Source organism: Podarcis gaigeae, assembly GCF_964106915.1.
Source record: "Podarcis gaigeae genome assembly, chromosome: 9".
Taxonomy (NCBI): Eukaryota; Metazoa; Chordata; class Lepidosauria; order Squamata; family Lacertidae; genus Podarcis; species Podarcis gaigeae.
Genome location: NC_139685.1, coordinates 69,029,590 through 69,055,790, shown reverse-complemented (window position 1 = coordinate 69,055,790; position 26,201 = coordinate 69,029,590). Strand labels below are relative to the sequence as shown.

General features: G+C 45.6%; 1 protein-coding gene across 1 annotated transcript in view; it reads left to right on the top strand.

Annotated features, from left to right (window-relative positions):
- FRAS1 (Fraser extracellular matrix complex subunit 1) overlaps window positions 1-26,201 on the top strand; it is a 356,176-nt gene that overhangs the window by 288,097 nt on the left and 41,878 nt on the right. Inside the window, exons 38-52 of the mRNA XM_083756149.1 lie at window positions 5,340-5,491; window positions 6,729-6,891; window positions 7,206-7,338; window positions 7,549-7,739; window positions 8,159-8,312; window positions 10,136-10,399; window positions 11,683-11,871; window positions 12,443-12,562; window positions 13,274-13,453; window positions 14,750-14,874; window positions 15,509-15,649; window positions 16,069-16,296; window positions 16,821-16,934; window positions 21,730-21,880; window positions 24,522-24,681. Coding sequence (XP_083612275.1) covers window positions 5,340-5,491; window positions 6,729-6,891; window positions 7,206-7,338; window positions 7,549-7,739; window positions 8,159-8,312; window positions 10,136-10,399; window positions 11,683-11,871; window positions 12,443-12,562; window positions 13,274-13,453; window positions 14,750-14,874; window positions 15,509-15,649; window positions 16,069-16,296; window positions 16,821-16,934; window positions 21,730-21,880; window positions 24,522-24,681 — 2,465 coding nt within the window. The remainder of the gene's footprint in view (window positions 1-5,339; window positions 5,492-6,728; window positions 6,892-7,205; window positions 7,339-7,548; window positions 7,740-8,158; window positions 8,313-10,135; window positions 10,400-11,682; window positions 11,872-12,442; window positions 12,563-13,273; window positions 13,454-14,749; window positions 14,875-15,508; window positions 15,650-16,068; window positions 16,297-16,820; window positions 16,935-21,729; window positions 21,881-24,521; window positions 24,682-26,201) is intronic.

Sequence of the window (26,201 nt, the reverse complement as noted above, 5' to 3'; positions counted from 1 at the left end):
GAGTGGCGGGGGCAACCCAGTCAGATGGGTGGGTCATAAATAGTGAAATAATAATAATAATAAAGGTAAAGGTAAAGGGACCCCTGACCATTAGGTCCAGTCGTGACCGACTCTGGGGTGGTGGCGCTCATCTCGCCACCCGTGTCCCAATAATAATAATAGGACATCCCTATTTTCACTGGTGCTGTGGGTTAAACCTCAGAGCCTAGGACTTGCCGATCAGAAGGTTGGCGGTGTGAATCCCCGCGATGGGGTGAGCTCCCGTTGCTCCGTCCCTGCTCCTGCCAACCTAGCAATTCAAAAGCACATCAAAATGCAAGTAGATAAATAGGTACCACTCCAGCGGGAAGGTAAACAGCGTTTCCGTGCGCTGCTCTGGTTCCCCAGAAGCGTCTTAGTCATGCTGGCCACATGACTTGGAAGCTGTACACCGGCTCCCTCTGCCAGTAAAGCGAGATGAGTGCCGCAACCCCAGAGTCAGTCACGACTGGACCTAATGGTCAGGGGTCCCTTTACCTTTTTATTTTCACTGGAGAAATGTTGGAAGGTATGTGGCAAACTTGAATGCCTTAAAGAACCAAGCTTGACCCAGAAGTTATTGTGCAGGGCAGGATTTGCCATATGACTGGTTTGTCTTCTGCACATTTGGCTAATTCTTCTTGCAGTTCCCTTCCTTTAGCAACGCCTCAGTGAAGATGCTCAGGGTCCTTGATGTCTTCCCAGGCTCAGGGCCTGCCATTAGCTTGAGCCTCCTTGACACTCCCTGGGCCTGTGTACTTGCAGAGGAAACACTTCCTACAATTGTGTTAAAGTGTGAAGGGCGGTTTCTTGAGAAATGTGACTCTTGGCCCGCTCTCCCCGGCGTTTCAAGGAGCTTCTAGCGCAGCCCTGGCACGTAGCCTGGCCTCTCTTCGCGTTTTATTATTTGGAGACAAAAGCTGACCCGGAGCCAGCGGCTGCATTCCAAAGCCGTAAAAGTGTGAGGGAGACCGCTGTAACATAAACCGCCGACATCCCTCTCAATGTTCTCCCTTGGCAGAAGTTTCAACCTTTTCTGCCGTGTCCTGCTTGCGGCTGCCAAAAAGGCGTACGAGTGGGGGGAAGAATGAGTTCTTTATTTCTAACCAGGTGTTTGGGACCGTGCCTGTTACATGAAGGTAGAGGTGGAGTGCAAAGGTAAAACGAAAATTAAGCTAATCCCAGAGTCAGGTGCTATTAAGCCTCTTTCGTTTGAGGGCCCACCATGGAGGCGGTAGAAAGCATGCCTAGCCTGGTATGGAGCAGTTTGATCTTGGTTGTAGACCTAAACAGACACAGATTTAACTCTGGTTCCCTTTCAGATCCCATCGGCCCCAACTAATTCCCAGAGTGGTTTAATAATCAACCCCCCTTTTACACAGCACTGGTTTACCAAATAGGCAGAGGAGGCACAGACCCTGTGACAACAGATCAAAATAATATTGATTTGATCTTGGAGCAAAATTACAATCAAGCATCCTTAGTTCAATGTTATCCCACCAAAGCACGCGCATGAGGGCCTCCCCCCCCCCCAAAAAAAAATTATTTCAACTGCCTAGGGGTCTCCACAGGGTTTAATCTGGCACAGCTTTCACAGGAACTCTGGGAATTGTAGTTCTGTGAGGGGGAATAGGGTCTCTCCTAACAACCCTCACCATCCTTAACAAGTTGCTCTTTGGGGAAAGCCATGACTACTTAAAGTGGCATGATCCTGATTCAAATGTATAGTGCAGATGGGACCTAAGCCAAAGTAGCATTTTTTTCCCGTGTATAAGACAATAGTTTTTTAATTATAAAAAATGTTTAAATTTGGGGTTGTCTTATACAAGGATAGTGCAGAGGGGGGATGGGCGATTGGTGGCAACCGCGAGCAGGAGATAGAGGAGGGAGAAAGGTTGTTTTCTGCTGTTCCAGAGAAGCGGACACGGAGCAATGGTTCCAAACTACAAGAAAAAAGATTCCACCTAAACATTAGGAGGAACTTCCTGACAGTGAGAGCTGTTTGACAGTGGAATTTGCTGCCAAGGAGTGTGGTGGAGTCTCCTTCTTTGGAGGTCTTTAAGCAGAGGCTTGACAACCATATGTCAGGAGTGCTCTGATGGTGTTTCCTGCTTGGCAGGGGGTTGGACTCGATGGCCCTTGTGGTCTCTTCCAACTCTATGATTCTATGATTGGTGAATCGGTGGGTGATTGATGGCTGCGCCAAGGCCTGCTGTTGATTGGCTGCTGCTGCAGCAATTGGGCGGGCGATTGGCAGCGATGGCCAGGCAGGTGAATGATTGTTGGCAACTCTGAGCAAATCCCCCCCCCCAAAGCTTAACAAATGTGGGCAATCTCCCCCCATTTCCTTAATTAATTTGGAGTCCCAGAAAATAGGGGTCATCTTATACACGGGGGCATGTTATACACGGGAAAATACAGTATGTGTCGATGAAAAAAAATCACCTATTCTGCTCACACCTCCTGTTTCCCCAGTTTTCTTGTGTATGAGCTCCTTGGGGTAGGGCCTGACATACCTGTTCTTTCAAAAGCACCTTGGAATTGCCACTTCACCAGGTCACTCTTGTGCTGAAGTGTTGAGCAAAAGGTAGGCTCACCTGGGAAGGAACACAAGCTCACAGGAAGCTGCCTGACATCGGGTCTGATCATCTCTCATAGTATTGTCTGCTGTGTCTGGCAGTTTCTCTCCAAAGGCTCACGTGGAGAAAGGTCTTCCATCTTGTCACCCATAACTTGACGGTTTTGACTGGAGTTGGCAAGGGTTGCATCCTGCATCTCCATGAGCTTCTGTGTGCAAGGCATGAGCTCTACCACAAACTCTCGCCACCCCTACATCCCTGAATCAGGGTGGTTTAGCACCCTCCTCCAAATTATAGAATTGTAGGTTTGGAAGGGATTGTGGGGGGGGGGGGGTCATCTCGTCCAAGCCAATGCAAGGAAGGAATCTTTTTGCTCAAGGTGGGGCTCAAACCCACAACCCTGAGGTTATGACAGTGGCGTAGCATGGAGGGCCCAGGGGTGGTTGCCCAGAGTGCGAAATGGTTGGGGGCGCAGAATTTCAACAGCTGGAGTTGCCTCAATACAACTGTGCCCATCCGTCGCTGGGCTCATTGAAAACGGCTTCTCCTTGTGAACCAGGAAGTGACCTCTCTAGACAACAGAACAACTCTTCTTTTCTTATCTCTGTGTTTCCAGTCTCCTGGGTGATGTGGGGTGCCATAAGGGAGTTGAAATCACATGTGTACTCCATCCATTTCCCTCCCTCCCACCGAGCCACCCCCTCCATGTGGCCCTGGGCACTGGCAACCCATGCTACACCACTGGGTTAAGAGTCTCTGCCAAATTTTCCCATTTCTCCATTACCAAAATCTGGGGTGGGGGGGAATGGCAACTGTCCCACTCCTCTTTCAGAAGGTGAGGTCTTTGTATACATACTGTGAGTTGTATGTATGTGTGTCTGGATTTCATGGATTTAGCCCATGAAGGTCTAAAGAGAAAAGCTTACAATAATAAATAATGTTCTTATTTATACCCAACCACTCTGGGCGGCTTACAGCATACAGTATATAAGACTTGAGTTTCCAGTTCCTCCACTATGCTCATCCCATGTGACGCTCCAACTTGGAAGACTCTGTTGGCATTTTGAATATTCAGGACTGTTGCTTAACACAATGTTTAAATATATATGTATATGTATAACGGTCAGAATGCAGGACATACTATTCATGCTGCTGGTCCTATTTTAATACTGTTTCCACCTAAAATATCTCCTCATCCTGTTCTTTAAGGATTTAGATGACAAACTAAACTGGGCCTGCAGCTGGCGCGTTGAGGTTACTGGCAAAATCCTTAATAAAAATAACTTTGATTTGGAAAAAACTACAAAACCAAAAAGGAGGGTGGCGGGTGTGTTAAGGAATTCTGAGCTGCAAAGGCTTGGTATGCAGCTTGTTGATTCAGTGCATGAGTTTTAATCGTTAATTGACTAATTGACTAATCTGCATAACTTTGCTTGTGAATAGAACATTAGTTCTGAAGAGGAAAGCATTCATTCATTCATTTTGAAACAGGGGTTGGGGGCCCCACCCCATAAGTGCCACTATTGGAATTGTCGGTACTTGCAATAAAAAATATTAGCTTTTTTTCATCTTCAAAAGTCTGCTTCCTGATCAAGGGCATTCCCTCGCCCCCCAGTGATCAACCTAATTTGAATCAATTTATAGAATCATAGAATTGTACACTTGGGAGGGGATCCTGAGGGTCATCTAGACCAACCCCCACAAAGCATCCATGAGAGATGGCCATCCAACCACTGCTTAAAAACCCTCAAGGAAGGAGAGTCCACAACCTCTAGCAAATTTATTAACTAAGCATCAAAGACCTAGAATCCAATGAATTTTAGGGCTGCTCAGACTTTGCATTTTGGTGGCGCTGTGGTCTAAACCACAGAGCCTAGGGCTTGCCGATCAGAAGGTCGGCGGTTCGAATCCCCACGAGGGGGTGAGCCCCATGAGGGGGTTGCTCGGTCCCTGCTCCTGCCAACCTAGCAGTTTGAAAGCACGTCAAAGTGCAAGTAGATAAATAGGTACCACTCCAGCGGGAAGGTAAACGGCGTTTCCATGCGCTGCTCTGGTTCGCCAGAAGCAGCTTAGTCATGCTGGCCACATGACCCGGAAGCTGTACACCGGCTCCCTCGGCCAATAAAGCGAGATGAGCGCCGCAACCCCAGAGTCGGCCACGACTGGACCTAATGGTCAGGGGTCCCTTTAGCTTTACCTAACTTGGGAGATGTACTATCAGTTACAGGCAGGAATGTTTTTACACTGTGCTAGACTGTTTCATGCCCAGGCAGCCCAATCCTTGAATAAGTTAACTTTTGCATGAAATTATTCAAATCAGAGGGGGACATTGTACAATGTCTCTGATTTTGCCTAATTGAAGCCGTAACATTTAATATTTGCACTGTTTCTTCTGCTTCTGCTAGTTCTGGCTTCTGGTGCAAAGCACCAAAAGCAAAGTTTCAGAATGAGCACAGTGAAACGTCACAAGTGGTTGAAGCCAGTGTGGTGTAGTGGTTAGAGTGTTGGACTAAGACCTGGGAGATCAGGGTTCGAATCCCCACTCAGCTGTGAAGCTCACTGGGTGACCTTGGGCCAGTCACTGTCTCTCAGCCTAACCTACCTCACAGGGTTGTTTAAATGAGGAGGGAGAGAAATCATGTATACTCTAAATGACAAGAGTTCTGCTCTCCACCTGGTCTTGTTCCCCTCATTTTAGCCCGACTTAACTCGTGCTCTTTTTCGTCTCACTTCTCTCCTTAGGATAATAACTCTCCTGATTCCAAGATAAGGATTCAGTTAATTTCCCTTCCCATGTATGGAACTCTGGTGCGGATAATACCCGGACAACATTCTCAGGAGTTTTCTGAAGTCTATAATTTCACAATGGAAGACATCAACAATAAAAGAATCAGGTAATCCTGGGGAGATTTGCGAAATTCTTCCGGGCACCCTAAACCCTCCCTGCTCATTCAGAAATCCACAGTGCCACCTACAGGGAGGACAGGCACTGAACATCAACAATACTTTTATAGCCTGTCTCGCCGAATGTCTAATGATTGAGTGCTGATCTTTTCATGTTTTGTGGACTGAATTACTACTGCAAATAAGCGCTTCACAAACAAAGCTTATAAAAATTATTCTCCCAGCACAAATGTGAAGCAGGAAGAGAAAATGGAGAAGCTTTCCGTTTAAAGAAAGTGTTAAGTTGTTGAGTGCTTTTGGACTTGGGGAAAAAAGATAACTAAGGGGAATATGGCTAGTGAAATTATTTGCTAAAGTGCCTGTCTCCTAAGGCAGACAGCGTTTTGGGACTCCAAATCCTTCTCAACACTACCTCTAACATTGTATGATGTACAGTATAATTTAGCACAGAAGAAAAGCAATATTTTTTTCCAGTGAGTTGAAGACAGGGGCCTCTATAGGCATAATGGGAAATCATAAATATGCTTTGGGCTCATGTATTCCCCAAAAAGCCATGAGAATGAAATTAGAAATGTTCACTGCCACTTTGAAATAAACCATCGTTCTCCATTGCATCTGGGCTCTGAAAACTGTGGTTTGTTTAAACTATGGTTTCAGAATGCACTGGGCTCAGAATACAGTTTGATCCTGTACTGTTCTAACAAGCCACAGTTTATGGAACTCAGATGTAATGGGAAACTGTGGCTTCTTAAAAAAGCTGAAGTGAAAGCTTCCAATTCCCCCTCTGGCCACTGACTATGCTGATGTGAGTCAGATTCAAATATAATGTTATATTTGCCTTCCACAGGTTTCCCCAGTCCTGCTATATAAAACTTAATTTAGCTATGGGGAACCTGTGGCTCTTCAAACCTCCATCAGCCTTAGTCAGCATGGACAGTGGTGAGGGATGATGGGAATTGTAGTTCATCTGGAAAACAACATGTCTCCTGCCTCTAATCCAGTTCTTGGTTGTTTCTGCCTCTTCTTCTGGAGTTGTTAGACCATAGCTTTCCCAGTTGGTTTGTCTCACCCAGTAACAAGGAAGTGCGAGTCCTTTTCTCCTTCCCTCCAAGCAGATAAGACGGTGGCGAAGATTAAATTGTTGCAGAAAGGTTCTTAAGCATACGATGTAAAAGCCTTTCATCTGCCTGTCACTGTGTCTTAACTCCTCTCGCCTTTCCTGTGCAGATACCTCACAGAGTTTGAGGCCTTCAGTCAGCCAGTCACCGACATTTTCCACTTTGCTGTTTTCGACGAGGACGGGAATCGGCTTGACAGCCAGATGTTCACCATCACTATCACGGCTGGCCAGAGCAAGCCTCCAGTCATCACTTTTGCCGACCATATTGTGGTGCGTAAAAAGCTGGGACTTGGGGGTGCAGGTTCCAAGTTGTAAGAGGAGCATTGCTTGTCACAGACTGGACTGCAAACACCCTCCATTTTAAATTCTGAATGGGACTTAGAAGATAGCGACTATTCAGGGTCTCATGCGGCAAGATATTTCCCATCGACCACTGCCTGGTCTTGATTCAGTCCTCTAGGAAGGAGCTGATGGCGAAGAGGGGAGATTTTCCTGTTTCCAGCCCTTTCCCCCATGTTATTAAAATTTGCACATGTTAGAGCAAACTTCAGATGTAAACCTCAGTTTTGCTTTTGTGTTTTCAGGTGGATGAAGGAGGGAGGGTACCACTTAGAGCTCACCACTCCCTAACCATTGACTCCGATCTTGCCCAGGAAAGCTTAGTGGTGACAATCGCATCTTTCCCAAGATATGGGTACATTGAAAACACCAAAACAGGTAAGTTTGGAACCCTCAAAAACGGAAAGGTGGTTCCTTTGAATCTTAAAATAAACACTGGCAGATGAGGTTCCGCAGTGCATCCTACTTAATCTTTGAAAAACAGCAGCAACAAAAAAAATCATTTGTCTTCTCTTTCTGACTGAAAGTGTGGTACTATTTTAAAATAAAATAAAGTATTATTTCATATTGGCAATGCTGTGTTTGCAGGTAGGCGACTTGGTCCTGGACACACTGCAAGCTCAGACCTCTCGTTCTCAATTCAAGATGTGGTAGAGAACCATATCTATTACTTTCAAAGCGTCCATGAAAATATTGAGCCATCCACGGACACCTTTAGCTTTTATGTCAGCGATGGCTTCAGCCAATCGGAAACCAGCAGCGTCAATATCACCATCAAGGTGAGCTCACTTGTTGGGTTTGATTCATAAAACCTATTGAGCTTAGAGAGGATGCATGCATTATCCACTAGAAATCTGAAACCTCTCCTGTGATTAGTTTTGCCTGCTTGAATGTATGAAACCCCACAAATATTAATATGGGACATTAATTCAAATTGCTGATATGTTTTGTGCTGTTTGTGATACCTTAATGTTCTAGAAACTTAGAATTAAGTTGCCAATCAGATTTACCCAACAAACCTGGACACACAAACAGAGTTCCAGATTCAGCCGAAGCTGTTCGTATGTGTTTACATTTGCAAAACCGATTTTGAATCAGATGTTGCAGCTTCTAGTTGCATTTCTTATCCCCGACCCCCTTATATTTGTGGCATTGCGTGATTGCACTGTCTTCCACGAACGTCTTTGTGTTATTGTAGCGTCTAAATGATGAACCCCCGGAAATGGAGGTGGAGCCTGTCAAAGTGCAGGAAAGCACAGGGGTGGTGATCACAAATTCATCCTTGATCATGAAAGACCAGGACACTCCGGACAACCAACTGGTCTTTGTAGTGACCAAGAAACCCACTTATGGTAAGAGACAAGTTTCTGATATTGCTGAGCAAGTGCACTTCGAATTATTTTTTTAGGGTTTTCCCAGCAAGCAAATGGTCCGATGACGCTAGAACTTGGAGCCATCCAGGCTAGTGCAAGATTCAAAATAGACAAAAGGAAGTATTTCTTTACATAGAAGACAGTTAAGCTATGGCATTGACTGCTGTAAGATATGCTGTTGACAGCCGCCAATTTGGATGCCTTTAAAGGGAGATTAGACCAAATCATGGAGACTATACGTTTCTGAATTCCAGTAGCTGCTTTTGGCCTTCTTATCGCCATCAGGTTGGCCATTGTGAGAACAGAAAGCTGGACTAGATAGGCTTTTGGTCTGATCCAGCCGAGCTCTTCCTATTTTTAACCCCCAAAACCTTGGCTTAGCAAGGGTCAGCAAACTTTTTCAGCAGGGAGCTGGTCCACTGTCCCTCAGACCTTGTGGGGGGCTGGTCTATATTTTTTTTTGGGGGGGGGTGAACAAATTCCTATGCCTCGCAAATAACCCAGAGATGCATTTTAAACAAAAGGACACATTCTGCTCATGTAAAAACACACTGATTCCCAGACCATCCGCGGGCCGGATTGAGAAGGTGAGAAGGGCCTTAGTGTGCCTACCCATGGCTTAGAGCAGCGGTTCTCAACTAGTGGTCGCCAGATGTTGTTGGACTACAACTCCTATCATTCCTGAGCTCTGGCCTTGCTAGCTAGGGGTGATGGGAGTTGTAGTTCAACAACATGTGGGGACCCACAGGTTGAGAAAGGCTGGCTTAAGAGTCTCACCTTATTCATTCAGATGGCCAAAGCCCAAGCTAAATGAAACCCAGGTTTTTCCAAAAGCATCCTTGATTCAGAAGGCTGCTAAGTTCTTAGTGACTGTTGCCTCATATTCTGGTAGCTAATTCCATAGGTTAGTCAAACATTGATTGAGGAATGAGTAACAATGGTAGGCAGAGCTTTTTTTTCAAGGGAAACACGCCAGAACTCAGTTCCGGCACCTCTCAGGGGGGTGCCATTGTCCTTCTAAGAGAAAGAGAGAGGCCTTCACGGTGCATTCCGGAACCTCTTTTTCTAGAATAGCACGGGTGATAGGAAGCACAATTGGGACATAGGAAAGTGGGAAGGATGTAGTCTGCAGAACCTAACTCAGTTGTGTTCACCTTATTCCCTCTTCTTCTTTTTGAAATAATTGTTATTTGATTTTACGAATATAAAATTATTGCAACACACATCCACAATTAAAAGATTCTTCCGAATCTCTGATCTTCCCAACTTCCCCTTCATGGGTCCTATTTATTACACCTTTTCTACTGCATCTTTTTCAATAGTCCACGTTTTATATAACTCTGTTAACTCCATAGTACTTGCTACATTACAAGTGTTATTGCAACCCTGCTAATGTTTTCATCTGCTTACAGTGGTCTTCAAGATAAGTTATAAATTTTCCCCATTCTTTGTTGAAATTTTGGTCTTCTTGGTTCCTGAGCTTTTCGTCAGTTTTGCCATTTCGGCATAGTCCAACAATTTGATTTGCCACTCTTCTCTGATAGGGACTTTATTTTCTTTCCATCTCTGGGCTAACAGCATCTGTGTGGCCGTCGTCACATACATAAAGAGTATTTTCTGCTCCCTTGAAATATCAGCACCTACAATTCCTAGTAGAAAAGCCTCTGTTTTTGTTTTGTTTTTTTGTTACAAAATTTAATTTAAACATTTTAAAAAATCTATTATATATCATTTCCCAGAATGCTTTTATTACCTTACACGACCATCACATATGATAAAAGGTGTGTTCACCTTATTCTCAGGTTATCTCCGCAAGAGACAGTCTCATCTGGATCCCTTGGAGAATGGTCAAACCCTGTCCGAGGGCTCCACCTTTACCTACCAAGATGTCCTGGAAGAACTAATCATTTACACACTGGGCAGTTCCAGTGTCCAGTCTGATGAGTTCAGATTTTCACTCTCCGACGGCCTCTACACGCAGACTGGGAAGGTGGAGTTTTCCATTGAGTTGTCCAAGTCGGAGCCACCCAGATTAGTTGTGAACAGGGGCTTGCAACTTTCTGCCGGTAAGGGGTGGGCATCAGCTGCACTTTTTGTGGCAGTGGTAGTAATGCTGACAGCCAACTGAACAATCAGAACTTAACTCTCTGTATAAAAACTTTTTTTTTTAATGCAATACATTCTGTGTGTGAAGAAAAATCCAGTATCCAAGTTCACTATAACTCACTACATGTGTATTATGGTTTTATATCATTTTAACAGCAAAAGCTTATTCATAGAGCCAAATAGGAACTGTAGTCTGGCTGAGAGATTCTTTGAGTTCCTTCTTAGCTCATTTTCCCAGAGCTGCAATTCTCAGGGTCCCCTTGGGAAGAAGGAATAATTATTCAAGTAGTTTTAAGTTCACTGGAAGGACAGATCCTGAAGCTGAGGCTCCAATACTTTGGCCACCTCATGAGAAGAGAAGACTCCCTGGGAAAGACCCTGATGTTGGGAAACGATTGAGGGCACAAGGAGAAGGGGACGATAGAGGACAAGATGGTTGGATAGTGTTGTCGAAGCTACTAGCATGAGTTTGACCAAACTGTGGGAGGCAGTGGAAGACAGGAGTGCCTGGCGTGCTCTGGTCCATGGGGTCATGAAGAGTTGGACACAACTAAACGACTAAACAACAACAACAACAACAACAACAACAACAACAAGTTTTAAGCCTGCAATGCTTTCTTGCACAGTTGGCCATTTTCTGCCTTCAGAATGCTCCCATGACTTAGGCCCTGTGCAAGATCTTCTCTGAAGTTTACCTATAACTCTGGTAACACCTTGCCTCTCCCCTATTTTGTTCTTCGGCATCATTTGGCCTCTACTTCTGATCTGATTTGCCCATCGCTTAAACTGCAAATTTAAAATGATTTTGTGTACAGCTCAACACCTATTATTATCATTTCAATGCATGTGACCCTATATAAGCAAGTAAACTACCCTAAGCTTATTGCAATGTTCAAATGCAGCCAATGTAAATTTCAGTAGAGAAAGTGGAGGCAAAAAAGGGGAAGGGGCAATAGCAAATAAGAATTAGCACACACAATTCACATCAAATACCCTTTAGACTTTTAAACTTTCACAAACATTAGTTCTCCCTTCCCATTTGTGGCCCTTCATTCAAGTCACCCTTCCACCTCATCTAAAACAACAATTCTGTTTATCTGAACTTCTGAATTATCTGAATGTTTTTGGGATGTTATCCCTGTTTATCTAGGATGAATGTGGTTATACCACAGAGATGTTGATTATATTCAGAATGATTCTGCAAGGAGCAATAGCAGGTGTTTGACTTTCTTTTGCCACTTAGGCTCTGTGGCAGTCCTTACAGACCAGCACTTGAAGGCCACAGACTCCGATTCGGATGACCTGGCTATCAGATACATCATGAAGAAAGACCCTGTGCTTGGAATTCTGCGTATCCATAAAAGAGATTCACTTGATCAGATCTCTGCTAAAGGACCAGTGAGAAGCTTCACACAGGCAGATATAAATAAAGGTGAGCACTCCCAGTCCCTGTTCCACAGGAGAGTTCCATAGTGTATGTGTTGAGTCTCACATTCCTGGATTGATGCTTTAGTACAAAACTGGATTTCTAAAAAGGTTTGTTTTCCCTCTGCCAGGCTTGTGCTGGCTAGGTGGGTAGTTGGCTAGCTCCTCAGTGGAGTTTGGAATAAGGATCGTTTACACCAGCATAATGTACCCTGCCCAAAATTACGTTGACTTCCTGTTGTTTGGGTGGCTCCGCTAGTCACAGACACCAAGAAGACAGTGACACATGTTAGGAGTCAATATTATTAGAAATATGAATTTGGAGAACTGCCATACAGGTGATAGAATGAAATTCAGTTAGAGGGGATGCGAGGAAGTCAGTTATTAATGTTATGAGAATTAGATATCTGAAGAAATAATTCTTTTTCTGTGTTTAGCTTACTGTATTGTAAAGTGTTTTTCTTTGTTGTGTGTTTTGTAATGTCTTTTTTGTAATAAATGTGGAAAACCAATAAATTTTTTTTTTTTGGGAAAAGAAGACAGTAACAGAAGCTCATTCTCATTTTATCTCCCCACAGGACAGGTGGAGTACAGCCACGAGAAAGGGCATCCCGGTGGGATATTTGCTTTCGTTTTTGATGTGGCTGATGCGGAAGGAAACAAAATGGCGGACCAGGCGTTTACGCTTCGGGTAATGGGTAAGGCCAAGGGATTCTGTTGCAAACCCTTGTTTTCTCTTTGGCGAGGAAGGCAACTCAGCTGTTGTTAACTGGAAACAAGGAAATTAAGGAGGGAACATGGTTTCAGCAGAGGGGGAAGCAGGGCCAGATTTAGGTTTGATGAGGCCCTAAGCTCTTGAAAGTAATGGGGCCCTGCTTCCCCATTACCATCCCCGCGACGGGGTGAGCTCCCATTGCTCGGTCCCTGCTCCTGCCAACCTAGGAGTTTGAAAGCACGTCAAAGTGCAAGTAGATAAATAGGTACCACACCGGTGGGAAGGTAAACGGCGTTTCCGTGCGCTGCTCTGTTCGCCAGAAGCAGCTTAGTCATGCTGGCCACATGACCCGGAAGCTGTATGCCAGCTCCCTCGGCCAATAAAGCGACATGAGCGCCGCAACCCCAGAGTTGGCCACGACTGGACCTAATGGTCAGGGATCCCTTTACCTTTATGTAAAAAGTGGAGATGACAAACACCATCTTAGAAGATGTAGTCCCCTTTTCCTTTTCCTCAGTTCTCAGATGATGCCAAATGTATGCAAATTTAACTGATTGATATGCTAAAACGCATATGGCCAATTGGCTAAGATTTCATTAACCGGGTAGCAGCCTAGTTTAGAATATTCACGAGAGGCAGGAAAACGGAAGCAAGGAAGCTGTTGGTCTTACCCTTTTGCCTCTGATTCTCCCAGAAGATCGGTTGCCACCATCCGTCATTGTCAACACAGGACTGGCCTTGGACGAGAACTCTGTGAAGAAGATCACCACTCTCGAGTTGTCCGCTGTGGATCAGGACAGCGAGCCAAGTAATCTCCTGTACAGGATTACTAAGCAACCCCAGCTGGGGCACCTAGAGCACTCTGCAACACCAGGTTTGCAAACGTTCACTGTTTTTTTGGAGCAATATCAAGCCAAGTGCTTGACAAGACTTAACTGTGGTCTTTAAAGGCAGGGGTGGGCAAAATTTTCCCCTGATGAAGGAACATTAACCAATCTGGGATTAACCATCTGGGATACTGAGATTATTAATATTGTGTGTTTAGAAGCAGTTGAGTGAATTAAAGCTGACTCTTTGAAATAAGAAATTCTCTAGTCTGGAAAATACAGTTCAAAAGCTTTACTAACAGAGGTTGACCCAAAACAAACATTTATACCAGATGGATGTGGTATAAATTGTTGTTGTTGTTGTTGTTGTTGTTGTTGTTGTTGTTTTAAACAATAAAGTTACGTTCAGATAGATGCATGATGTCTTATACTGATCCCAGCATAGGTAAAATATATTAGATTATTAACATCTTCCACCCAGAGCTAAAAATCAAAGCTCTCTCTCTTCTTCATTCCAGCCTCCATTAGCCCGAGGCTGTTTTCCTAGAGAAGAGATTAGCACATCCATTCTCTCCAGTAGCTTGAGAACAAAAAGTCACCCCACCCAAGATGGAAGCCAACAGATTAGCATATGCATAGACTTGTAATACATCCTGATACCTTGTGAATGAGGCACAGAGATACAGTCCCATAATACAGCACCACAGAATTTGGTGTTAGGCGCCCTGAGCCCGGCCCTGGCTGGGGAGGGCAGGGTATAAATAAAATTATTATTATTATTATTATTATTATTATTATTATTATTATTATTCTGTTAGGCTCTCTTCTCAGCTCTTCTTTAGCTTCAGTGGAAATTTCCATGCCATGCATCGCAGTATGCATGCAGGCCCATTGCAGAGTTATTTTCCATTTCAGTATACAATTATACTTAACATGGGCTGGGCAGAGACAGAATAAAAATTGGACAGCCTTTGGAGAACTGTTCCTTCTCTTTGTGCTATACCAACCCTTCTCCACTGCTTTTGCGTGTGTGCACACATACGAAGTGGAAGCAATTCCTGCGGGAAGGGGTGTTGTTTGGATTTCCCACCTTGGACACTGATATGCCCAGGGTTATGTCCCGAACGACAGACGAATTTTGTGCTTGAGTTGTACAAATGTAACTACTCTGCATTATTCTTTGGGTTGATTGTGGGGTAGGTGACTCATCTACCCAATCGCAATTCATGAGTAGGGTAGCCCTAAACAGTTTTGTTTCTCTAAGGGAAGTTTCTAGTCCATAAGACTGCAGAATCATCAGCTTGCTGCTGTTTTCTTTTCCCTGCCATTTCCTGCTACTCTAGGCAGAAGGATTAGCTCCTTCAGACAGGCAGACCTGGTCTCCCGCAACATCCAGTACATCCATACCAGCGAGGAGGAGAAACATTCTGACACGTTTGCCTTCTCTGTTTCCGATGGCACACACGAGGTGAGTGGATTTCCTTTTGTTGTTGGCAAAAGTCAGCTGCAGGCAGGCGTTCATCCATATTTGTTTGCACAAACTTTGCAGGGAGGTTATACAAAGCCAGTTGTTTATTGAGCATACACTCTGATTTTTTTGTAGGAAGGTTGGTCAACGTTGTGCAAAGCAGTCATTTAAGCCACACTTTCCAGGGCATTTCCCCGTAACTTAGTCAAATTTTATGGGGAAAGGGGGAAGTTGGCAAGTTGTGTAAGAGATTGCCAAATCCACTTAAGTATGGAACCTGAAAAGACCCTGAAGACCCTGATGTTGGGAAAGATGGAGGGCACAAGGAGAAGGGGACGACAGAGGACGAGATGGTTGGACAGTGTCCTCGAAGCTACCAGCATGAGTTTGACCAAACTGCAGGAGGCAGTGGAAGATAGGAGGGCCTGGCGTGCTCTGGTCCATGGGGTCACAAAGAGTCGGACACGACTAAACGACTACACAACAAAATGGAACCTGAATTTGCCAGTATGCAACTGAATTCCGCCTGCAAAATTTCAAGAGCGCCGCAAATGCTCAGGCAGAGTTTGTCCATGCAAGTCGCACTAGATGGGAATCTGGTTTTTATTTTCGCTTCATCTGTTTTCCCCTGTAGGTGAGCCAGAATTTTGACATCACCATTAACCCGGTAGACGACTCTTTGCCTGTTGTTCAGAGCCCTGGGATGAGGGTGCAAGAAGGAGTGAGGAAGACCATCACAGAGTTTGAGCTTAAAGCCACAGACATGGACACAGAGGTGAAGCCCTTTCTGTGTCTTTCCTCCTTGAAGCACTGCAGAATTCTGCAGAATCCATTTGGAATAAGAACTGTCCTGTGTCAGGGTCTAGTGTGCCCCAGGAAAAGGGAGGGAAGGAGTCTGACTCGGGAGAGGGGAGCAGTGATTTGTGGGGGGCCCTGTACCAGACGGGAGGCAAGAGTCAGAGGCAGGGGGTGTTCCAGAGCTGGAGGGCTGAGCAAGGAGGGGTTGGAGGAAGAGGAGGAAGAGGCAAGTCAGGCAAGTGAAGGTCCCCACACTCTCCTGAACCACTGTCTCCCAGAACCAGGAGGGGGTTGAAAAGGGAGGAGCAGCGGAAGAGTTTTCACACATGCATAGTCTCCACTTACCTTGATCCCAGCTCTTCAGGTCCCCTTTACACATTCCCTTCTTGCTCGCAGGCCAGATCCATCACATTCACGATCGTGCAGCCGCCACGGCATGGCCTGATCGAACGGACCAGCGACGGGCACCGCTATCGCCAGACCCACACCTTCACAATGGAGGATGTCTTCCAGAACCGGATCAGTTATAGTCACGACGGGAGCAACTCTCCGGAGGACCGCTTCACCTTCACTGCGTCCGACGGATCCAATCCCTTTTTCGTCGTGGAGGAGGATGGGAAAGAGGTTGGTGGGGAAACTGTGCTGGGTTTAGAGCTCAGTCTGAGTCCACCCTGACATGCGGTAGCATCGTATGTAGCTTGTACAACTTCAGGTTGAGAAGCGCAAATTTCAGCGCTTCCCTTTGGGTGGCAGGTGATGGGTAGAGCCCTCCATATCCACAGAAAGCTAACATGTTAAGGGGAGGGGACTTAGATATGAACTTTTCTCCCTGTCCTGTAAGTTTTCAGCTGGCTGTGAGACTGTGCCTTAGTTTTCCTTGATTTCGTAGGGGACTGTTCAAATGTGTGCTCTCCCTACCAACAGTCTGAAATGAAACAGTCCAGCAAGAGTTGTACCATCTGATTCTGCTGCCAGTGTAACTATTATGGGTTAGTCAGTCTAATTCTGCCCTCAGAACGCAATGCAAGTAGCAGAAACGGTGTAATCAATCCCGTGAAATATTTCCTGGATATTTCGAGAGGGAGGGCGGGGGTTACGTTCAAACGGTATATACATTTTACGAAATAACAGCACAAATGTTTTCTCAGCTTGTGACTGCTGTGCCCCAGTTGTTCAGAGTGGAAATTCTTCCTGTGGATGATGGCACCCCGAGAATTGTCACAAACTTGGGCCTGCAGTGGCTGGAGTACATGGATGGCAAGGTAGATTTTCACGTTTGCTTTGTTTTCAAGTCACACGTTTTGGTGCATGGAGAAAATTGGGAAAGGCTACTGGATAGGTGTCAGAGGTGCAGAACAGAAAATGGGCAACTTTTCCAGGTCTTGAAAGTTGCATTGGCAATATAATTTGAAGACTACTTGGGCTTGAGCCCTGTCCTCCTGACCCAGATATTCTTACCTGCCCCGCTTCTGGATTTGCCCTCCCTGTTAAACCATAATATGAAGTATGTGGAGGTTGCTTAAATTTATTCTATATTTATTTAGATCTTTTCATTAGGCTATTGTTTATTAGGCTATTGCATTTGCAGTTTGTTTACATTTTTGCAATTGTTAAGAGTGAAGGGCGTTAATTTTCTGATGCTGTGGGCTGCCTTGAGCCTGGTTTAACTATGGAAAGGTCAGGAAATGGCCAGTGATGTTGAAGACAACTAGAGTCTTCATAGACATCAGGAGAAGGGCGAGAGATTCTGTTCCTTTGTTCTACGTGGAAGATGCTCTAGGCTGGATAGCTCAGTTGCATTGGGGTTGGACTAGATGACCCTCGTGGTCCTTTAAACTCCACAATTCTATGATTTTATGTGGAAAGGCAGCCCTTGCCAGGGCAGGCACACCCATGCGATGGGCTGAAGCAGCCGCCTTGGGTGGTAGAAACCCAGAATGCAGCGCTCTGCAAGTTCTCACAAGAGCTCCGTGAGATCTTCTTGAACCTGCTGTTATCACTTTGTGGACGCTGCTGCAGAACCCATATAAGGAAGGCTCTAGCAGAGGCAGGGAGGCACCTTCCTGTTTTGCCTCAGGCTGTGAAATGGGATACGCCGCCCTAGCCCTCCACCGAGACTGTATTCAAACATGCTTGCAAATTGCTTTGAAGATCTAAATGGTGGAAAGCCAGGATATGAATCTGTTAGATAGATTAAAAATGGCAAACGCCATAATTCCAGCTGTGAACGACACACCTGTTAGAGACCAGGCTGGCACTGTGAGACCTCCCCACCTTTGAGAGCCAGTGTGGTTTAGTGGTTAAGAGCAGTGGACTCGTAATCTGGTGAACTGGGTCCGATTCCCCACTCCTCCACATGCAGCTGCTGGGTGACCTTGGGCTAGTCACACTTCTTTGAAGTCTCTCATCCTCACTCATCTCACAGAGTGTTTGTTGTGGGGGAGGAAGGGAGAGGAGAATGTTAGCCGCTTTGAGACTCCTTAGGGTTGTGATAAAGCGGTATAACAAATCCAAACTCTTCTTCTTCTTCTTTATTGTGGGGTTGGGGTTGCTGCCTGGCCCAGTGGAGTCCGTAGCACCCAAGTTCTTGGGCAAATCCCATTCTGAACAAGCCCCAAACTCACTCTGCAGTCAACTGAAAATGGGAGTGTGTGCACTTCTTTTTTCAAGTGGGGGCACTTTGCATTTTGACAACCCCCCTCTCCAAACGGAAGATACCTTTTCCCGACTCACCAGAGAAGAGCTCCTCTTTTATTTCAGGCCTGGCATGGAGCTTTTCCACACCAAATGTTACGTGGGTTGAAACGCTTGCTGGAGAAGCATCTCGCCTCCTTGCTTACTCTCCAGCATCGCTGATGATTAAATGCCCACAGGTTGTCCTTACAGCTGTGCCTCATTGCCCAGATCTTCTGGGGCATGAAATCTATAAACCTTGCCATGTGGTATTGACTGAAAAAACGGGGGTGGTGGTTCTGGAGTTAAGAGTGCTTTAAGCAGAGGGGGAGTTGTGTTTCTTCCTTAATGCTGCCAGCCGCGATGATGGATGGAGCAGTGCTCCGCTGCTTGTTGCATCAGCAGCTGTGGCTAAACAAAGCCATCCATCTTAAACTGCAGGACTAAGGTCCCTGACAGCACAGTTCCTTCCCACCCACTCCGTAGACCTGCACACTCCGATGTCTTACTCTGCTGCTATTGGCATTTGCGTTCCTGAAGCGCTTCTTGATTAATTGCTGTGATTAATCAAGCAATTCTTCCATCACCAATTAAAAGGTGTGGAAATGAAGGCAGGTGCTTTTTAAAAATAAATAAATTCAAAGTTCTGCTGTGTTGATAGGTGTTGGTGCTAACATCTGTTTCCCGCCTTACTTGCTGTTAGTTCAAACTTTCAAGAGCCAGTTACAGGTAGGTGGCCGTGTTGGTCTGCCGTAGTCGAAACAAAATAAAATAAAAAATATAAAAAATTCTTTCCAGTAGCACCTTAGAGACCAACTAAGCGCGGGTGGCGCTGTGGGTTAAACCACAGAGCCTAGGACTTGCCGATCAGAAGGTCGGCGGTTCGAATCCCCACAATGGGGTGAGCTCCCGTTGCTTGGTCCCAGCTCCTGTCAACCTACCAGTTTGAAAGCACATCAAAGTGTAAGTAGATAAATAGGTACCGCTCTGGCGGGAAGGTAAACGACGTTTCCGTGTGCTGCTCTGGTTCTCCAGAAGCGGTTTAGTCATGCTGGCCACATGACCCGGAAGCTGTACGCCGGCTCCCTCGGCCAATAAAGCGAGATGGGCGCCTCAACCCCAGAGTCGGCCATGACTGGACCTAATGCTCAGGGGTCCCTTTACCTTTACCTTTACCACTTTAATAGCCATGGCTTCTTCTGCTACCCACCCACCCCTTGCAAAATCCCTTTGGTCCCTTTACCTTTACCTTTAAGTTAGTTATTGGTATTTTAGATTTTGTTGTAAGCGGTGGTGTTTTCTGGTCACATCCGTTTGGATTCTGTGGTGGAAGCAATCCATGTACAGATCTTGTGTGGTATTGCATCCATCAGATGGTCTCTTAAGGTTCTACTGGAAGGAATTTTTATTATTATTATTATTTTATTTTATTTATTTTGTTTCGACTTCAAGAGCCAGTTTGGTGTAGAGGTTAGTGTGTCTGACCAGAACCTTGGGAGACCAGGGTTCAAATCCCCACTCAGCCATGAAAGCTCACTGGGTGACCTTGGGCCAGAATAGGACTCTCAGCCTAACCTACCTCACAGGGTTTATGTGAGGATTAAATGAGGAGGGAGGGAAATAACGTATGCCACCTAGATCTCCTGGGGTGGGGGGGGGGGGAAAGGTGAGATATAAATACAAGAAATAATAAATAACTAAAACCTGCACCAATAGCAATATACAGTTAGCCTTAGGAACATTTAACAGGTTTGCCAGTTGGCATCCGTCTGTCTCGAGAGACAATGGAGTGTGCCTCTGGAAGTGAAGTCAAACTACAGTACCTAGCTTCTGCCAACCTTGCAGTTCAAAAGCACACCAGTGCAAGTAGATAAATAGGTGCCACTGCAGCGGGAAGGTAAACGGCATTTCCATGCGCTCTGGCACTTGTCGCAGTGTTCATTTGTGCCAGAAGTGGTTTCGTCCTGCTGGACACATGACCTGGAAAGCTGTCTGTGGACAAACGCTGGCTCCCACACTGGAGAGCTGGTGTTGTGTAGTGGTTAAGAGCAGTAGTCTCGTAATCTGGGGAACCGGGTTCACTTCCCTTCTCCTCCACATGCAGCTGCTGGGTGAACTTGGGCCAGTCACACTTCTTTGAAGTCTCTCAGCCCCACTCACCTCACAGAGTGTTTGTTGTGGGGGAGGAAGGGAAAGGAGAATGTTAGCCGCTTTGAGACTCCTTTGGGTAGTGATAAAGCGGGATATGAAATCCAAACTCCTCTTCTTCTCGTCTCCCTTGGCCTGAAGCGAGACGAGTGCCACACCCCATAGTCGCCTTTGACTGGACTTAACCGTCCAGGAGTCCTTTACCTTTACTGTGGCTGCAGAGAGTGGTAACTCGTAAATGCTGCCTCCAACGTTGTTTTTGCTGCATTAGCAGCAGCAAAGTGAACTTCCTGGGGTGCAAGCCTGGGCAGTGTGTATGGACGTCTTGGGCTGCCCAGACAACAAGACCCCCCCTCCCTCTCAGCCTTCCTTTTGAGGTCCAAAGGGAAGCAGAGTTTGGCACCAGCTTGGCTGCAGGGGGTTGCTAGAAGGAGGCATACGGAGCGCCATCCAACCATTTTAGGGACTCCACTCCAAATTTGTGATGGATTTATTCCTTAGCCTTCTCTTCTCCCGAAGATATCCCACAAGGCAGTGGGTACTGATTTTTCCTTGCAGGTTTACTCCCGAAGCCTTTCTCACAAGTGAGTATGGCCACAAAGCAGCAGAGGTTAAGGACCAGAGTTTTCCTTCTCCAATAAAACTGATACCAGCCTTGGACCCTGCTTTCTGCTTCCTCCCATCACATGTTCTGCTGTGGAAATAGGGAAATGGCATCTTCAATGTCTTCAGGTAGGGATGTGAAAGATTCCTTGCCTGAAACCCTAGAGAGCTGCTGCCAATCCGTGTAGACAACACTGAACTAGATGGACTCAGTGGTCCCAGCTTTCTGTGTTCCTAGATACAGGAATCACAGCAGCCAAGTGGGTTTGAACTGATTAATCATCTTGGCTGAGCAACAGGGTAAGAATAACTGGATAAATAGATAAACAATCAAACTGCTTAACTGACCCCATAGTGGAGCCTTGATTTTCCATAACTCCTTTCAAGTTTCCTTGCCCTCCTTTTCCCTCCCTCTTCTTCCAAAGCAGCTCACCTCTTCCTCTGGTGCCTTCAGAGAAGGTTAGATTTCGGAGCCAGTTCTTAAGGGACGGACATTCAGATTTACGAATGTAGCCCAAGGGAATAACCTTTATCCATTGGAATAAACTCTTAGTTCCAGCTTTCTGGCTCAGACCCAGGAACTGTTGATATCTGTATAAGTGTATAAACACTGGCTTTGTGTCTTCAATCCAGCCGAAAAATCTGATCACCAAGAAAGAGCTGTTGACTATGGATCCCGATACAGACGACAAACAGCTGATCTACGAGATAACAGCTGGGCCAGAGCACGGTTATGTGGAGAAGAAGTTGCAGCCAGGAGTCTCAGTGACTACATTTACTCAAGGTAGGAAAGCAATGCTAGGAAAGACATTTGCCCTTTTATGTGCTTCATCATAGTTTTAACTGCACTGTATTACTTTTCGGGGGGGATGTGGTTGGCGCTGTGGGTTAAACCACAGAGCCTAGGACTTGCCAGTCAGAAGGTCAGCGGTTTGATTCCCCGACACAGGGTGAGCTCCCGTTGCTCGGTCCCTGCTCCTGCCAACCTAGCAGTTCGAAAGCACGTCAAAGTGCAAGTAGATAAATAGGTACCACTCCGGCGGGAAGGTAAACGGCGTTTCCATGTGCTGTTCTGGTTCGCCAGAAGCAGTTTAGTCATGCTGGCCACATGACGCCGGCTCCCTTGGGCAGTAAAGAGAGATGAGCGCCGCAACCCCAGAGTCGGCCTAATGGTCAGGGATCCCTTTACCTTTACCTTTACCTTTACCATTATTACGTTTCGGTATGTTGGAGGCCAGGGAAGAACCAATCGGTCTAAATTTGGTTTGCGCCAGTTCAACATGTGTTCGGTTTTAAGTCCCGTCCACATTCCACAAATTGGAACAACACAGTGGGGCTTCTGAATTTTGCAGGGAAGGACTGAAGGCCGTGCTGCCATCATTGCATGCATTTTTTGAAAGGGAATGCTAATTGAGTAAATGAATGAATGAGGAGGCTGAGAAATCTCAGAGCCATCTCCAAGCGACATCCATCAGGGCTGTTTTGTAGTTCTTTGTGTCGTTCTGGCTTTATTCAAACATTTTATATCAATTTGCAAGCCACATCCAGAAACCAGGATATCCTTATGACTTATATCACTTCCTCAGTCTACTACCCTCCAGATGTTGTTCAACTCCAGCTCCCATCGTCTCTTGACAGGCCTTCTCTCCAGTGGCTGCCTGTCTGTGGAATGCTCTCCCTAGGGAAGTTTGCCTGGCACCTTCATTATACACTATTAGGCAAAAACGTTCCTTTTTAACCAGGCCTTTGGTTGATCTGATATACGTCCTATTTCCTTTTAAAATATTCTTGGGGGGCTATTGGGTTTTTATTTTTATTATGTATTTTGTGGTTTTTTGTCTTGATTTTATTCAGTAAACCACCCTGAAACCCCCGGCTATAGGGCAGTATATAAATTAAATAAGCAAATAAATAGGTCATGGTGGCTGGGACTGATAGAATCATAGAGTTGGAAGGAACTTCAAGGGATATCTAGTCCAACCCCTTGCAATGCTGGAATCTTTTGCCCAACTTGGGGCTCAAACCCACGACCCTAAGATCAAGAATCTTTTGTTGTTGTTTAGTCGCGTCCGACTCTTCGTGACCCCGTGGACCAGAGCACGCCAGGCATTCCTGTCTTCCACTGCCTCCCGCAGTTTGGTCAAACTCATGCTGGTAGCTTCAAGAACACTGTCCAACCATCTCTTCCTCTGTCGTCCCCTTCTCCTTGTGCCCTCCATCTTTCCCAACATCAGGGTCTTTTCCAGGGAGTCTTCTCTTCTCATGAGGTGGCCAAAGTCTTGGAGTCTCAGCTTCAGGATCTGTCCTTCCAGTGAGCACTCAGGGCTGATTTCCTTCAGAATGGATAGGCTTGATCTTCTTGCAATCCACGGGACTCTCAAGAGTCTCTTCCAGCACCATAATTCAAAAGCATGCTCTACTAAAGCAGGAATGGGAGTCTCAACAACATCTGCAGGGTTATCGAAAATGTATAACTTTTTACTGGAATGGAACACAAAAGAAGTAATTATAAAGTAATTATAAAATGGGCAATAGATTTTGGATATAACATCGAATATGATGCTTGGGTGAAACTGTGGAACGGAGGCTTAAAATTTACGGCGTGTACTACTTTAAAAGAAAACATAATGAAAATGATGTACCGCTGGTATTTAACACCTGTCAAGCTAGCAAAAATGTACAGAATGAGCAGTAAAGTATGTTGGAAATGTAGAATGAAGGATGGAGAATTTTATCACATGTGGTGGACATGTGAGAAAATGAAAACAATTTGGGATATGATTTACAACGAATTGAAAAAAATTGTTTAAATATACTTTCCCAAAAAACCCAGAAGCATTTCTGCTGGGGTTGGTAGGAGATGAAATAAGAAAAGCAGATCAGAGATTATTTATGTATGCTACGACTGCTGCCAGAATCTTAGGAGCCCCAAAATGGAAAACTCAGGAAATACTAACATCAATGGAGTGGCAGACAAAAATGGTTGAATATGTGGAATTAGCAAAACTGACCCACAGAATCCGTAACCAAGAGGAAACAAAGTTCAGAAGTGAATGGAGTAAATTTGTGGAGTATGTACGTAATACTTGTAGAAGTTTAAAGACTGTAGTAGTATTAAAATAAATCTTATGGCATGAATAGGATGATGTTAAGAATCTGTGAAAAAGGGAAAAATTAATATGAAAACCTCTGAAGGGAGGGAGGGAGGGAAGTCCGTGCTCGATAGAGCGTTGGGAAAATAAGTGTACATAAGGTTGTAGAACATTAGTGTATTTATTTTGTTTTGTTTGTGTTAAAGAAAACTTAACAAAAAACATTTTAAAAAAAACATCTTGAGGGAAACCAAGTTGGGGGAGGCTGGTATCTACGTATGCAAAAATTGTTAAGTTCGAAGATTAGTTCATTGAGGCGTCTCTTCCCAACAGAGGAAGTGAACTTGGGATTGATCGAGTACGTGCTACACGAGGAGCAGACTCAAGAGACAGAAGACAGTTTTCAGTTTCTTGTAAAGGACAGCAAACCCAGTGTGGTCACTGACAATACCTTCCATATCCAGTGGTCTCTTATCAGCTTTCAGCACACCAGGTAAGCTACTCAGCTGAGCAGCACAGAAAATTAAGGTATGCTACACTTCAGAATGCTAAAGATTCTAGCAGCTGCCTGTCAACTTTAATCTGCTTCAGCCATTAGCTGAAGTCCTTGCTGCTGTGATGTCATGGAATGTTCACAAACAGAAGCTTGCTTGCCTTTGAGGATTGTCGTTTTAATTGTTTGTAAGCCACTTTGGGTGTTGTTTTAATAGAAAAGCAATCTATAAATATTTAAAATAGAGCATAGAGTATTTTTCGCTCTATAGGATGCACCCAACCTAGTTTTAGAGGGGGAGAACAAGAAAAAAAATTCTCTCCCTCTCTGCGCAGCGCCCCTTCAGCGAAGCAAAGCCAGGAGAGCAAGAGGGATCGGTGCGCACCGACCCCTCTTGCTCTCCTGGCTTCAGGGATAGCCTCCCAAAGCCTCTGGAGCGAAGCAGGAGCGCTCCCGCTGCTCTCCGGAGACTTCGCGTTGCTTTCGCTGAAGCCATGGAGCCTGCATTCGCTCCATAAGACACACACACATTTCCCCTTAATTTTTGGAGGGGAAAGAGTGTGTCTTATAGAGTGAAAAATACGGTAGATAAACAGGAGGGAGGGGGTGAGGTCACTTTAAACAGGAGGGAAAACTTCCGGAGGTCAGCTTTGTGATGTTATCAGAAATCAGGGACCCGGGCAAAGGTGCCAGAGAGACCTGGGAACTGGAAGCTGAACAGCAAGAAGACCCAGGAGATAGGGAGTGTGTGGAATAAATAGCCCTTGTGCAGTGGGTTAAGAAACAGAAAGGGGTGGTGGAGGAATCTTGGCAACCCGAGGAGACTGTAGAGTTGAAGAACTAAGCAAGTAGCTTGGGGAGGGGAACATATGTATGAGGTACAGGGACAGAAAAATAGGTGTGTCATTGACAAGAAGAAGGGAAAGCGGCAGGGGTACCGGGTGGGCAGGCAGGATGGGCTGCCTGGCTGGGCTCAAACCACCAACATTCCGGTTAACAACCAGATGCACTGAACCATTGTGCCACCTGCCCCAGACAAAGACTGGTGGGTCTGCATGTGTGTTGTGGATGGGGGGGGGAATGGGGTTGTCGCAGGACCCCCCCCCATCATTCAGTTTGTACAAACTTCACACACACTCACACACTACATACGCTACGCTTCTGTTATAAATTCATAGAAAATCAACCATACATCGGATTTGCACTGTTCCACTTTTATTTTACTCCATGAAGGAAGGACTACAAAATGGGGAAGGCTTGATACAGGGCAGGCATAATCTCTTGAGCATACCAGCACATCCACAGGAGCCCTGCCCAGTTGCTATGCCAACCCTGATGGTCCTAGACAGAAGACCATCAAGATCACAAAGAACTTGCATATGGGAGTGGATTCAGCACAGGACAATAATCAGCTCTTCCCTCTGGGGGCAGGAAACTGCAAACTCCCCTCTGTCACCTGGAAAGTACTCATGGGGAGGGGGAAAGGGGGAACCAGCCAGGTGACAGGACACTCAGGTTAC